At 43.1% G+C, this 14,806-nt stretch overlaps 2 protein-coding genes across 2 annotated transcripts in view; one reads left to right on the plus strand and one right to left on the minus strand.

Moving 5' to 3' along the window:
• Nucleotides 1-225: 225 nt before the first annotated feature.
• parp16 (poly(ADP-ribose) polymerase family member 16) lies at nt 226-12,487 on the minus strand. The gene is made up of 6 exons (XM_033050698.1): nt 12,144-12,487; nt 10,279-10,416; nt 7,882-8,088; nt 5,123-5,294; nt 4,241-4,385; nt 226-1,651 (listed from the first exon to the last, which is right to left on the minus strand). Exons 1-6 carry the CDS (start codon nt 12,354-12,356, stop codon nt 1,510-1,512), a joined length of 1,017 nt encoding a protein of 338 aa, XP_032906589.1. The 5' UTR covers nt 12,357-12,487; the 3' UTR covers nt 226-1,509.
• Nucleotides 12,488-14,521: 2,034 nt separating this feature from the next.
• LOC116991764 (serine/threonine-protein kinase Nek8-like) overlaps nt 14,522-14,806 on the plus strand; it is a 38,339-nt gene continuing 38,054 nt past the window's right edge. Inside the window, exon 1 of the mRNA XM_033050697.1 lies at nt 14,522-14,629. The gene's annotated coding sequence lies outside the window, so the exon portion shown is untranslated. The remainder of the gene's footprint in view (nt 14,630-14,806) is intronic.

Consider the following 14,806-nt stretch of genomic DNA (forward strand, 5'->3'; position numbering starts at 1 on the left):
ATGTGCAGGCAGATAGATTCGAGTTGGTCTTGGCATCATGTTAGACACAGACATCGTGAGCCAAATGGCCTGTTCGCTTGCTGTACTGTTCCACCTTCCATTATATTCAAAGATCATTTATATGGTCAGCAAATATTAAGACCAACTAGAAGGTAAACTGGGAACAGACCAGAATAAGCAGACACACACTGCCTGGAGGGCACTGATTGAAAACATGACCAGGTATTACTTTAAAAATGTACTTTGGTTTATTAGATTAAGCAACATTGGGACATTGTGACAAAAGGATTGACTCTGCCAAGTAAATCAAATAGTGTCTTGCATGGTAAAATAGATCAGAATCTAAAATTATATTTTAGCAAAATAATACAGGTCAGAAATACTTGACTATTTCCAAGTACAAATAACCTTTAAAAAAAAAAATCTAACTTTCAGCTGAATACATGCATAATATGTAGTATATATTATATAAATATTTCTTACAGGAATCAAATTTGGATTGTTGGAAAGCTTCGTAACTTTGAAGGCTAAACACTGCAGATATTGTTTGATTGAATACACATCAATAACCCAAATAAAGGATATTTACCAAAGCCTAAACAATGCCTTCTATATCTGTATTTTATTGAACCCCAAGGCTAAGACATACTGGAAATAATAACCCTTTCTTACACTTTATTCAGGCTACAGGTTATACAAGAATGTTCCTGTTTTGCAGCTTGTTCACAGCCGTGCATAGAAAATGGTGAATAATATGGTATAACATTATTCACTGTCATATACTTTCATTGTCTAAGGATTTTATGAAATTTTGGGGGAATATTAACTCAAGGAATACAAACAGCAAAGCAGTTTGAATGCCAAATATTTGACATGTTATAAAGAAGATATAAAATTGGTTCCTTAACACATTGAGATCAATCAAGAAAACGGATTGACGTAACAGTATAAGAATAATTGATGTTTTTCTAATACCTGATCTTGTTTCCAGCTCACTTCAGGGACCCGATGACTCTTCCTCTCTCATGGCTGTCACGGTTAGATTTTGAAAACAGTGCAGGGGTTTCAGCTGCAGCCAATGCATTGGAGAGCCAGTCAGCGAGCTGAAGTACAGATTTCACTTCTTACAGGTTAGGCAAGAGCCAACTAGTTGGACTAATGCAAAAGGCACATGAATCTATGCCTGCACCAAGCTGAGAACAGGGTTGGGAGCCTGTTGCAAAACTGGAAACAAGAACAGATACGTTCTCCAGCACAGTCACTATTCACCCTTGAGTAATACAAAAGACCTATTTTATTCTGAATTATATAGAACTATTAAAGAGCTGCGATGGAATGATATTGGAATCTCAAAACCTGGAATACATTCTTGGCACCGTAGGTTCTGTAAATTAAATTATTATTGGTCCACAAGTGCCTTTCTGTAGCAGTGAAAACTAAGGCATCAGGTAGGAATTGTAGTGCGTGTCATTGTTTTGGACAGCTATAGATACAGCAGCAGCAAACTCATCACTTTGTGTCGAGAAATCGATTCCAGTAATACTGGAAAGCTGGTGAGTTCCGGGCACCGATAACTATTAGGAGTAACAAATACATCATCATCATCACTAAAAAACTGTGTTGGGAGATCCAGGATGGCTGTCTCGTGGGCCTGCAGATAAAATAGGAAGCAATTACTATTAGATGACTGTTCACTTTAGGCAGAATAGGAACTATTACACATTACACATTACAAATAGACCTGTGGCCTTTTAAAAATTAAAACTCATTTCGAGTCATAGAGTCGCGTGGAAACGGGCCCCTCAGCCCAACATGTCCCATCGACACCAGTCCCACCTGCCTGCATTTGGTCCATATCCCACTAATCCTGTCCAATCCATGTACCTGTCTAAATGGTTCTTAAACGTTGCTACAGTACCTGCCTCAACTACCTCCTCCAGCAGCTCATCCCAAACACCTACCACCCATGGTGTGAAATAGTTATCCCTCAGGTTCCTATGAAATCTTTCCCCCCCTCATCTTAAACCTATGTCCTCTAGTTCTCGATTCCCCTACTCTGGGCAAGAGACTCCACAAATTACCCAATCTATTCCTCTCATGGAAATTTTTATTTCTCAAAAAGTTCCTCGTTATAACGGTATAATGGTGCAACGGTAGAGTTGCTGCCTTACAGCGCCAGAGACCCGGGTTCGATCCTGACTACGGGTGGTTGTCTGTATGGAGTTTGTACATTCTTCCCATGACCTGCGTGGGTTTTCTGCGGGAGCTCCGGTTTCCCCCCACACTCCAAAAATGTACAGGTTTTGTAGGCTAATATAATTGTAAATTGTCCCTCGTGTATGTAGGATAGTGTTAGTGTGCGAGGAGCACTGGTCAGCGCGGACTCGGCGGCCTGAAGGACCCGTTTCCACACTGTATCGCTAACTAAACAACCACTAAATTTTACAATTAACAACTGGAAAGCAAATAAACCATGAAGTACACGGTTACATAGAATTATAGATGCAGAAATAATTCAAACATTAAAAAGCAAAGCTAGACTTATCGATATGGAGAAAGGGAAAGCATAGAAACATAGAAAATAGGTGCAGGAGTAGGCCATTCGGCCCTTCGAGCCTGCACCGCCATTCAATATGATCATGGCTGATCATCCAACTCAGTATCCTGTACCTGCTTTCTCTCCATACCATCTGATCCCTTTAGCCACAAGGGCCACATCTAACTCCCTCTTAAATATAGCCAATGAACAGGCCTCAACTACCTTCTGCGGCAGAGAATTCCAGAGATTCACCACTCTCTGTGTGAAAAAAGTTTTCCTCATCTCGGTCCTAAAAGATTTCCCCCTTATCCTTAAACTGTGACCCCTTGTTCTGGACTTCCCCTCTGGAAAGCATAAGGTTTGATATCAATCAGAATGAAACAATAGCTTCTCAAATCTTCAGGCATCTGAAGGCCAATCCTTAAGAACAGCCTTGAAACACTCAGTGAAATATGATTGAAAATATGCTGCACAAATGTTGGAGGTGAAGCAGCCTCTGCTGGGAAACTTAGAAGTTGAGATTTCTTGGTCTGGAAATGGGAATTATAAGGAGTGGGGGAAGCACTGACCACTAAAATAAACAATTACTCTGCCTGGCGCACAACAGACATGCCATTCTCAAAGTCTGGAAAACACCAGCAGCCTTGTTAAATTACTCATCCATTTGAGAAGAACGTGGCTCTCTATCCCTTGCTCTGCCTCCCTTCAACTCAGATGTGGGAAGAGTAGAGATGGGGGGGGGGGGGGAGAGGGGGGTCTGAAAATGAGGCGTAACCAAGCTCAGGATCAGGCATTTTATTCTTTTTAACCCATCAGGTGTAGCCCATTCTTTCCACATCAGATAGAATGCCAAAGGCAGCATACAATAGACTCATCAATGCTAAATGTTTGTGCCCAATGTACCCTGTGTTCCAGATTTCCTTCCTGATATTTGTAAAATAGACAATGCGACTTTCTTGACACTGAATTAATTCAATGCGACTCTTTCTCTGAATTCATTTGAGCGTGCATTCCACAGTGGTAAAATATTGTTTATATATATCAAAATATCAGCAAAAAAAAAGTTGATTGAATGTCAGCTTAGGGTCTAACTTTCCGCACAAGGTATTTCCAGACTGGAATGAAGTCTAAACGGACTTGTCATTTGCCAGCATGTTTCAGTTTGAACTATACAAAAGGAAAAGCCAATTTGACACCGCATTTAATGCCAACAAAATAACACTAAAATAATAGATTAATAAGTTCTAAGAACAGAATTAGGCCATTCGACCCATCAAGTCTACTCTGCCATTCAATCACGGCTGGTCTATCTTTCCCTCTCAACCCCATTCTACTGCCTTTGGCCCCATAATCCGACACCATTACTAATCAAACATCTGTCAATCTGCGCCTTCAAAATATCCATTGACTTGGCCTCCACAGCTGTCTGTGGCAATGAATTCCAGATTCACCACCCTCTGACTAAAGAAATTCCTTCTCATCTCCTTTCTAAAGGTAGGTCCTCTTATTCGGATGCTATGGCCTCTGGTCTTAGACTCTCCCACTAGTGGAAACATGCTCTCCACATTCACTCCATCCAGTTTCAAAGAGGTCCCTCCCCCCTCCCCCTTCCAAACTCCAGCGAGTTCTACAAGTTATTACAAAGTATTGTCAGAGAGATAAGCAAGTAGTCTACAATCCAAGAAAGGAAGTTCATCTTACCTTCTCCGGTGGAGTTTCTCAGCATAAATGAGCAAATATTTAACCCTTAGGAGCTGGTTGTTTGTGACCACAAAGTACTTTGGTGGGACATTCCCACCTTCGCTGTTTTTCACCCTTGCTCTTCGCCGATCGATGCCACCAGTATCTGGAATCAGGCTAGCAGTGTTCAGTTACAGACATTGGAGAACAGACATAAATACATCATTCATTTTACATATCCGAGAAAAATCAGTCGGGTTTCAATGAGTAAATGTTCACCCGTTGCTAGTCATTCTATCCCACTATAATATCCGGCTAATATTATTTCTACATGGGAACTGTTGTAATTGTTCAGGGGAGCACAGTCTGATTCTCATAATTTAAATAATCAAGGAAACCCAAGTAGAAAAATTGCTTTGCCTCAACATCTACAAGTCAGAAAGACAGTCAACACAGGAATAGGTGTAGGCCTTTTACCCCTCAAATGCTTTCTACCACTCAGTTAGATTAGAGTTCATCTCTACCTCAACACCATTTACCCATTTTGCTCCATATCCCACATACCTGTATCCAATAAAAACTAGTTATCCACCATGGGAATACAATACCAGTGTAACATAACTCATTACGCATTATGCTTTCTGATATCACTCCTGCATTGTTCATATCTAATTTAAACTTAATAATAATCTCTTATGAATTCCTAGCCAAAGGAAACAGTTTTTAACCTCTTTAATCTCATTGATCACTATGAACAATTTACTTTGATCATTTCAGTTTTCTACACCAAAATGTTGATAGCGGGATGAAAATAAATACATAAGAAAACAGTATTTTTCCCCCCACGAGTAGAACAGTGATATTTGAACACTAAATTAAATTAAGTTTGAAAATAAATTATACCTTTTTCTTTAACTTGACATTTAACATCTGGATGATCAATAATCTCACAAACTGCAACGCAGCTAAGGACAGGACCAAGAATGCTCTGATCCCAACCGTTTCCATGAGGACTGTACAGAAGAGCCAAACTCAGGTCACTGGTAAGGTAGGTTCCTTCCCCAAAGAGCGAAGTCTATGAAGAGACAAGCAATTTTTGAATATACTTAAATCTTAAGAACTGGTCAGCAAACAGTAATACAACATATGCTTTTTGTAAAATAACATCTTCTAAGATGCAGTTTAGTTTAGAGATACAGCACGGAAACAGGCACTTCGGCCCACTGGGTCCGCGCCGACCAGCGATCCCCGCACATTCACACTATCCTTTCCCCACTATGGACGATTTTTACATTTATCAAGCCAATTAACCTACAAACCTGCACGTCTTTGGAATGTGGGAGGAAATCGAAGATCTCGGAGAAAACCCACGCAGGTCACGGGGAGAAAGTACAAACTCCATACAGACAGCACCGTAGTCAGGATCGAACCCGGGTCTCCGGCGCTGCATTCGCTGTAAGGCAGCAACTCTATCGCTGCGCCACCGTGACCGCCCATAAGATCTAGAAGACTTTGGTTTGGTTACATGTGGAGTATTGCCTGCAGTTATGGTAGCTCCTTTACAGGAAAGATGTGGAGAGTTTGGAGCGTACAGAAGTGTTTACCAGAATGCTGGCAGGTTAGGGTGTATTAGCTTTAAGGAGAGGTCGGACAAATGGATTATTAGAACACCACAAAGGGGATATCTACTGCATCCGCTGCTCTAGATGCCAGCTGATTTACATCGGTGAGACCAAGCGTAGGTTGGGCGACCGTTTCGCCGAACACCTCCGCTCAGTCCGCAATAACCTACCTGACCTCCCGGTGGCTCAGCACTTCAACTCCCCCTCCCATTCCCAATCCGACCTCTCTGTCCTGGGTCTCCTCCATTGCCAGAGTGAGCAACAGCGGAAATTGGAGGAACAGCACCTCATATTCCGTCTGGGGTCCTTGCGTCCCCTTGGCATCAACATTGAATTATTTCCTTCGCTCCATAGATGCTGCTGCACCCGCTGAGTTCCTCCAGCAATTTTGTGTACCTTCGATATTCCAGCATCTGCAGTTCCCTTTTGAACACCACAAAGGGGAGATCTGATAGATATATATATATAGATATATATATATATATATATATATATATCTATATATATATATATATAACATTAACAGAGGCATAGAGAGTAGTCAGAATCATTTTTCCAGGTACACAGAGGTGCTGGGTGCCTAGAACGCACAGCCAGTGGTGGTAGTCCATGCAGGCAGATAAGATAGTGCAGCTTGAGAGGCTTTTAGATAGACACATGGATCTGCTGGGAATGGAGTGGTATGGATCATTGTGGGCAGATAAGGTTAGTTTATCGTGGCATTATGTCTGACTTAGACATTGTGGGCTGAAGGGCCTGTTCCTGTGGTGTAGTTTCCTATGTTCTATGTAGACAATTTGCTTTGTGTTATTTCTCTGTAATTCTAGATTCCTTTACTGGTCTAGTTAGGTATTTAGAACTCACCCCAATTCAGGGAATCGGAAAATGAAAGGTTAACTGTGTCACAATGACAAAGACCAGCAGAACATTAAAAGAAAGTTGCAAGTGAGGGAGGACAAGGCAGAGTTGGATTAAGAGTAGTAGTGGAGCAGAGAAAAAAGGTGAGGAGTAAAGGGCAAAGAGGAGAATACATGAAAGTTAAGCACAGGTTGATGGATAGTAGGGGGGAAACAGGGGAGGAATGAAGGGCAGGGATCAGGGGGAAATCAGGCAAGGGAGAAATTATGAAAATTCACAGCACAGAAAGATACATTTAGAATGCATCAAGTACTTTTGCCTCCAGCACAGCTTCAGTCAATGACTTTGAAACCTCCAGTATCCTGGAATTTTGTCCTTCCTTGATTCCCCTGTGGTCTCGCAATTAACAAACCAATGTCCCCTAGTTTAGTGACTTTTCTAATAAGGGATGTATGTCCTTTCTAGTGTCCAAGTCAAGATATCCGATAATTTTATGTACAGCAATTAAATCTTTTTCTTAATGACCTGCCATTTGCAGCGGATTTCCTTGCCTGATTTGCCTCCTGCAATTGCATTACTTCACAGTTCGCTGGGTTGAATCCCATTTGTCATTTTTGTGCTCACCTAAATAGACCTTCATCTGTAACTACAATGTTATTATTCACTGACAAATATTCTGCCTATCTTGGGTTTGATCCTGACTACAGGTGCTGTCGGTACGGAGTTGGAACGTTCTTCCTGTGACCGTGTGGGGTTTCTCTGGGTGCTCTGGGTTTCCTCCCACACTCCAAAAATGTACAGGTTTGTAGGTTAATTGGCTTCGGTAAAAATTGTAAATTGTCCCTAGTGCATTGGACAGTGTTAGTGTATGGGGATCGCTGGTTGATGCGGTCTTGGTTGGCCGAAGGGCCAGTTACCACGCAGTATCTCCAAAACTAAACAACTGCTTCACCCACTACCGATGGGGCAACCCTCACATCCCAAGAGTTAACCAAGTGAAGCACTTTTGATCTGCCTCCAATACAAATATAATATTTCTTAAACTATCCTAATTTTTTCTCATTATAGAAGGGGATCACATGTTTAGCCGTCAGTGATATTTCACATTATAATGCTGCTTTATATAAATTATAAATTTGCAACCATGTGTTCCAACAGATGAATATAATGTAAACTTCTGACCTTATTTAGGTGACACTGTAAACCACAGTGAATTATAGAATAAAAGTTCTCCAGCCGACTGCCATGAAATGCATAGATGAGATCTCTGTCTCCTTTGGTTTCGTCAAACTTGGCATTCATCTGGTCACAATAAACTATCTCAAATAGGAAGTCGGGGGTAGCAGCAGAGGGCGTTGTAAACCCAATGTGTTCCTGGATTTCTTCATACTGAAATGCAAACAAAAGTCATGTAAAAATCCCCAGAGCAAATAGACAACAAAAGATATGTTTGCAGATTGATGTTGGGATAACTGGGCAAGATGTACTGTTTTATTAATTCATGCAAACACTGCCACTAAAATCATGAATATAAACAGTAATTTGTGACTAATACCGATTTGTGTCCAAAACTCAGTCACATAATAATAATAATAATAATGTCTTTATTTATATAGCACATTTTTAGTCAACTTGCATTGACCCCAAAGTGCTTCACACAATTACTTCCATACAGACAGGCAAAGGTGGGTGAAGTGTCTTGCCCAAGGACACACACAGGCAAAGGTGGGTGAAGTGTCTTGCCCAAGGACACAACGACAGTATGCACTCCAAGCGGGATTCGAACCAGCTACCTTCCGGTTGCCAGCCGAACACTTAGCCCATTGTGCCATCTGTCGTCCACATGTTAGGAGGTAATACAATAATGTCAACTGGTACATTACCAGAGGGTACCAGGGGCACCATGCTATCCATTGAGCCAGGAATGTCCAGAGACTCATGCACAAATCCCCATGTTGGAATTCCAGTGCGATACTGCATATTGGAGATGTTGCCATGTGGATGATGCGTTCAAGCAAGGCTTATCTTCTAAAGTGTGCCATGCCACTATTTCAAAGAGCAGTATGGGTGATACCTATACTAAACAACACCCAAGCGATGTTTCACTTTGTCAATATTTTAAATAAAAAGCTTTGTCACAGAGTCTGGGAGAAGTGCATACATGGAACTGCAGATGCTGGTTTACAAGAACAGACACAAAGTGCTGACATGACTCAGGGGGCCAGGCAGCGTCTCTGGAGACCACAGATCGGTGACATTTTGGGTCGGCACCCTTCTTCAGACTGTGAGAACTTATGTACAAATAGACCGCTACACGACAACAGTACTTCATTGTCTGAACGGACAAGTTAGATGGTAAATAAATAAAGGTCTATCTTCCTTTTCCAGAGTTCTCTGATCTTTGTAGACACTCTTTTCAGTCAATGCAAGAGTAAATCTATAATTGTAAAAATTATTGTGCAGGTGCAGAAAATTGCCAACTTTGTATACTGACTCAGCCCTTGGAAATAGAGAAATATGCTAATATAGAAACAAGATAAACAGCAAATGCATCTTTAATTCCCACCCTACTTCTAAGAAGATCTATTTCTCTAACACTAAAAACACAGACAAAGTAAATGCAAGGCACAATAAGTTTAAAAAGAGAAAGTGCGGATTGTACCTTGAAATCTGGCAGTGTCCTTTCCATGAAATCCACAAGCCAGATACAATCCCTGGCACATACCCTAACTTCCACTAAACCTATATTACCTGGGGTAAAAAATAATGACCATTACCCTGACCCTACCAGACTCCCAAATATAACAACTCCAAGAGTATTCTACCTATAATGACAAGGCTCTTTATCCAAATACAGGGATTAAATTACCCTGATCTACCCACCCCAGATGGCTGCGGGAGGGAGTGCAGTGCCTCCCTCGACGGTGGAGTGAGCCGCTGGAGGCCCTGCAACAGCCTGGGGCTCTGCTGGACTGGGGCTCTGCTACAAGAGGCCGAGCGCATGAACCGGACATGGCCTGCAGCAGAGGAGGACACCACGGCTAGGTTTGGCCAGGCTGACCCTGTAACGCTGCCTGGACAACGGGTCAAGAACCCTGCACTTACAACTGGGACTTGAAAATAGCGCCTAACTGGAGACTCTGTATACTGTCTCAATGTACTACTGCTATACACTTGTACTGTATCTGAGATGCTTATCTAAGATGTATCTAAGTGCTATGTAGTGATACTTGTACATAACTGGATACAAAAATGTTCCATGTGACAAATAAAGTACCATATCAGGTTATTTATTGTGGGGACATGGCCACTGCAGGCAAGGCAAATATTTAATGACAATCACAGGCTAAACTTGAGATTCCTCCTTGCCTTGCTGAAATCTGTCCAGTGAAACTACTTATTCAATAGTGGAACTTTCATCAGTGACAACAAATGATCAGTAACACACGTTCAAATCAGACGCTGGGTCTCATGAATATTACAGGCATTATGCTTCTACATATTCTTTTCTTAACGTCACTCACTTGCAAAATTGTCTGATGGTTAAAACCATTAAAGAAAATATTCCCAGGATCTTACCCCTTCTTTTCCCAAACTTTTGATGGTTAAGTTTTTTGATAAACAGAACCAGCTTAAAAGTTCCAAGGTTCGCTTTTGTGGGACTGTCCCAGACTGTAGCAGCTGTTTTAAATTTGGCAGATTCCGAGCATCAGCAAGCTGAAATGAGAGATAACAAAATATAAACATTCTGCACAGGTCTTTCCATATTATACTGGATCATATACAAGATTGTTTCATCTTTTGGCAGAATACCTTAAAACATTGTAAATTTTGCCCAAAATGGAACCCATAGTGAAAGGAGATTAAGGGGAGACCAGATAGTTTAGTATTAGTTCAGTTCAGTTGAGTTTAGAGATACAGCGTGCAAACAGGTACTGGGTCTGCGCCAACCAACAATCACCCTGTACACTAATTCTATCCTACATTCTAGGGCCAATTTACAGAAGCCAATTAAACTACAAACCTGCGCATCTTTGGAGTGTGGGAGGAAACTGGAGCACCCGGAGAAAACTCACACGGTCACAGTGAGAACGTGCAAACTCCGTACAGACAACTTCCATAGTCAGGATCAAACCCGGGTCTCTGGCACTGTATGGCAGCAAGGCTACCGCTGCACCACTGTGCCGCCCATTGAAGTGCCACGGATAGGAGAGGCAAAGATAAGGTAGACAGTCAGAACCTTGTCCCAGTAGGGAAAAAACTTCAAATATTAGCAGGCATAGCGTTAAGGTGAGAGGGGCAAAGTTTAAAGAGATGTGCTGGACAAGCTCATTTACACCGAGGATGTTGAGTGTCTTGAACATGATGCCGGATGTAGTGGGTGAGGCATATACAAAGTGCATTTAAGTGACTTTTGGATAGGCATATTAATATTCAGGGAATAGAGGAAGATTGATTATGTGCCAGCAGAATAATTGGTCTGCATAGGCATTATGGGCCAACAGACCTATTTTTGTGATGTACTGTTCTATGTTTTAACTCAAATGGGCGATTGGAAGGGCCAATGGAGCCCCAAAATAGTTTTGCCGAGTCCGATTAAAGAAAATCCCAAGCTTTTTTTATAAGCACTTTAAAAATAAGAGACTAACCAGGGAGAAGGTAGGATTGCTCAAGGATCAAGGAGGGAATTTGTGCGAGGCAAAATACTAAACAAATACTTTACAGCAGGATTCAACAAGACAAGGAGATCAGTGTTGAGTATAATTAATATGCAAGGCCATATTATTAAGTAGGTGGTGTTCTGGAATTTGAAGAGCATGAATGTGGATAAACCCCCCCGGCTTGATGGGGACAAGAGCAGAAATTGGGGGGGGGGGGGGGGGAAAGAGTCAGTCAATAATGGGGTCTACGGTGGGGCGATCGCAGTGGGTAAGGGATGGAGGGGCAAGGGATTGGGGGGTAAGGGATTGGGGGGGTAAGGGATTGGGGGGGGGTAAGGATGGGGGGGGTAAGGGATGGGGGGGGGTAAGGGATTGGGGGGGGTAAGGTTGGGGGGGGTAGGGATTGGGGGGGTGTGGTTGGGTTGTTAAGGATTGGGGGGGTGTAAGGGATTTGGGGGGGGGGGGGTAGGGATTGGGGGGGGTACGGGGATTGTGGGGGGGGGGTAAGGGATTGGTGGGGGTGGTAAGGGATTGGGCGGGGGGGTTGTAAGGGATTGGGGGGGGGGGTAAGGGATTAGGGGGGGTAAGGGATTGGGGGGGGGTAAGGGATTGGGGGGGGGTGTAAGGGATTAGGGGGGGTGTAAGGGATTGGGGGGGGTGTAAGGGATTGGGGGGGGTAAGGGATTGGGGGGGGGTAAGGGATTGGGGGGTGGAACAGTCAATAATGGGGTCTACAGTGGGGCGATCGCAGTGAGCGGGACACGGCTCCGGGGGGGGACTCACCAAGGCGTCGAAGTCCTTGTTGTCGCCGCTGATGTAGGCGTTGGGGAAGGGCCGCAGCACCGAGTCGCGCCGGTAACTCTGCAGCGCCGACATGAAGAGGCTGCACTTGAGGTCGGCGGCCCGCAGGTCCCGCCGGAGACACTCCTCCAGCGGCTGCTCGCCCAGGCCCAAGCCTAGGCCTAGACCCAGGCCCCGGCCGCCCTCGGCCTGCATGCGGCCTCCCGCTGACGCAACTCCGGCAACAAAATAGGTTTTGGGCGATTTTTTTTTTAAAGGAGAAACCGACTTCAAGACGCCGGCACCAGGAAGCCTTCACCACAGGCGCCAACACTTCCGCTTCCGGGTGAGCCGCTTCTTGTTCAGTAACCATGGTTACAGAGGGAACAGCAACGAAAACAAACTAATTCTCCAGCATTTTGTGTCTAACTTCTGCATAAAGAGTCATAGAGTGATACAGTGTGGAAACACGCCCTTCGGCCCAACCTGCCCACGCTAGGCCAACATGTCCTGTCTACACTAGTCACACCTGCCCAATATTCCCCATCCAAACCTGTCCAAACCTATCCATGTACCAGTCTAACTGTTTCTTAAATGTTGGGATAGTCCCTGCCTCAACTACCTCCTCTAGTGGCTTGTTCCATACACCCACCACCCTTTGTGTGAAAAAGTTATCCCTCAGATTCCTATTAAATCTTTTCCACTTCACCTTGAATTGATGTCCTCTGGTCCTTGATTCCCCTGCTCTGGGCAAGAGACTCTGTGCATCTACCCGATCTAATCCTCTCATGATTTTGTACACCTTTATAAGATCCCCCCCTCATTATCCTGCACTCCATGGAATATAGACCTAGCCTACTCAACCTCTCCCTATAGCTCACATCCTCTAGAAAAGAAAAGAAGCGGATGGTGGGTGTATGGAACAAGCCACTAGAGGAGGTAGTTGAGGCAGGGACTATCCCAACATTTAAGAAACAGTTAGACTGGTACATGGATAGGTTTGGATGGGAATATGGGGCAGGTGGGACTAGTGTATACGGGACATGTTGGCCAGCGTGGGCAGGTTGGGCCGAAGGGCATGTTTCCACACTGTATGACTCTAAATTAAACTTAAATGATTCCCTGGATAGATTGGCAATATTTACATCCTATGGGAAACGCGATGCTGAGCCTGATTCCTCTCTCAACTTAGCAATAATAAACTTTCTCACATCTCTTTCCATCAAACGTGGTAGGTATGAAATCTAGTCAATCATTTGTAGAAATTCTAAAAATAATTATTATGTTCAGGTTAGGAACAATCCTTAAATGATAATCAGAATTAATGTTACTCAGGAATGGAAGGAATGAATTGTGTAGTTTAGTTTAATTTATTGTCACATGTACTGAGGTACAGTGAAAAGCTTTTGTGTAGGAAAGAACTGCAGATGCTGGTTTAGATCAAAGGTAGACACTAAATGCTGGCGTAACTCAGCGGGACAGGCAGCATCCCTGGAGAGAAGGAATGGGCAACGTTTCGGGTCGAGACCCTTCTTCAGACTATTTGTTGTGTGTTAACCAGTCCGCGGAAAGACAATGCATGATTACAATTGAGCCATTCACAGTGTACAGATATATGATAACGGGAATAGCGTGAAGGGAATAACGTGAGCGTGAAGTGAATAGCAAATAAAAATTGCTATCCCATGGCAAGTGGACATTGTTAAATATATTGAATGGTCTTAAAATTAGCTGTCAGATAACAGCCATGTAATCATATCTGCCCAGAGGCCTCAGGGAATCACATATCATAATTTGTATTGTCCAATTTACAGGGTGATTTTTTTTTTAAACGTGCAGATGCTGGAAATCTCAAACAAATATGAGAAGCTGTTGGAAATATTCAGCAGATCGGGTAGCGTCTGAACTACAGTCATTTATTATATTAATTGCTTCCTGAATAACTCTATGAATCATTCTAGCACTGAAAGTATATTGCTGTAGAATATGAATTATAGACATTCTCTCTTATTACCTAATAGCTTCGTATTGTTTTCTATAAAATCTCATTGGTGCTCAAACCAGTAAGAATAATTCTCCGCAATTCGAATGGTTTGGGAATGTATTTAAAATAATTCCAAAACTTTCTGAGCGTGTCACAAGTTGTTAATAGGAGCATTTTGCAACATTTCATGCTCATGTGATATTTAGGACAGGAGGGGGGGAAAGCATTATTCGCCCTGCAGTGTGTGAACGGGAAATCTCCCGTTGTTGCAAGACTCTGGAGTTTAATTTCATCCCCCACTCTTACTCTTGTGCGGCGCTCACTCTGGGCTTCTCCTTCCCGGCTGTGTTTGCAGCCGGCGGTTCCCTATAGCAACCTGCAAGACTGCGCATACCATGACTCTGTGGACTCAAGGACCGGTTTGTACGAGGAGTGCGAAACCTGCAGTTCGCCTGAAGTTGCAAAGTGGACCAAAGAGACAGCGAGAAGAATTCAGGAGAATGCAGTGAGTGATATGTATTTGTAGCCTGCGATAGCTCTTGTATAAAGAGAGAAGTTGGATTCAGTTGCTGTAGGTGACTGAGCCAGGCTGAGAAGAATTAGGGGACGAGACTTGGAGTTGAAAATTTCAAAACAAGAACTCGAAGTTCAGCCCGATCCAACCGTGGAGATAATTTTAGTT

Source organism: Amblyraja radiata, chromosome 34 (assembly GCF_010909765.2).
Source record: "Amblyraja radiata isolate CabotCenter1 chromosome 34, sAmbRad1.1.pri, whole genome shotgun sequence".
Lineage (NCBI taxonomy): Eukaryota > Metazoa > Chordata > Chondrichthyes > Rajiformes > Rajidae > Amblyraja > Amblyraja radiata.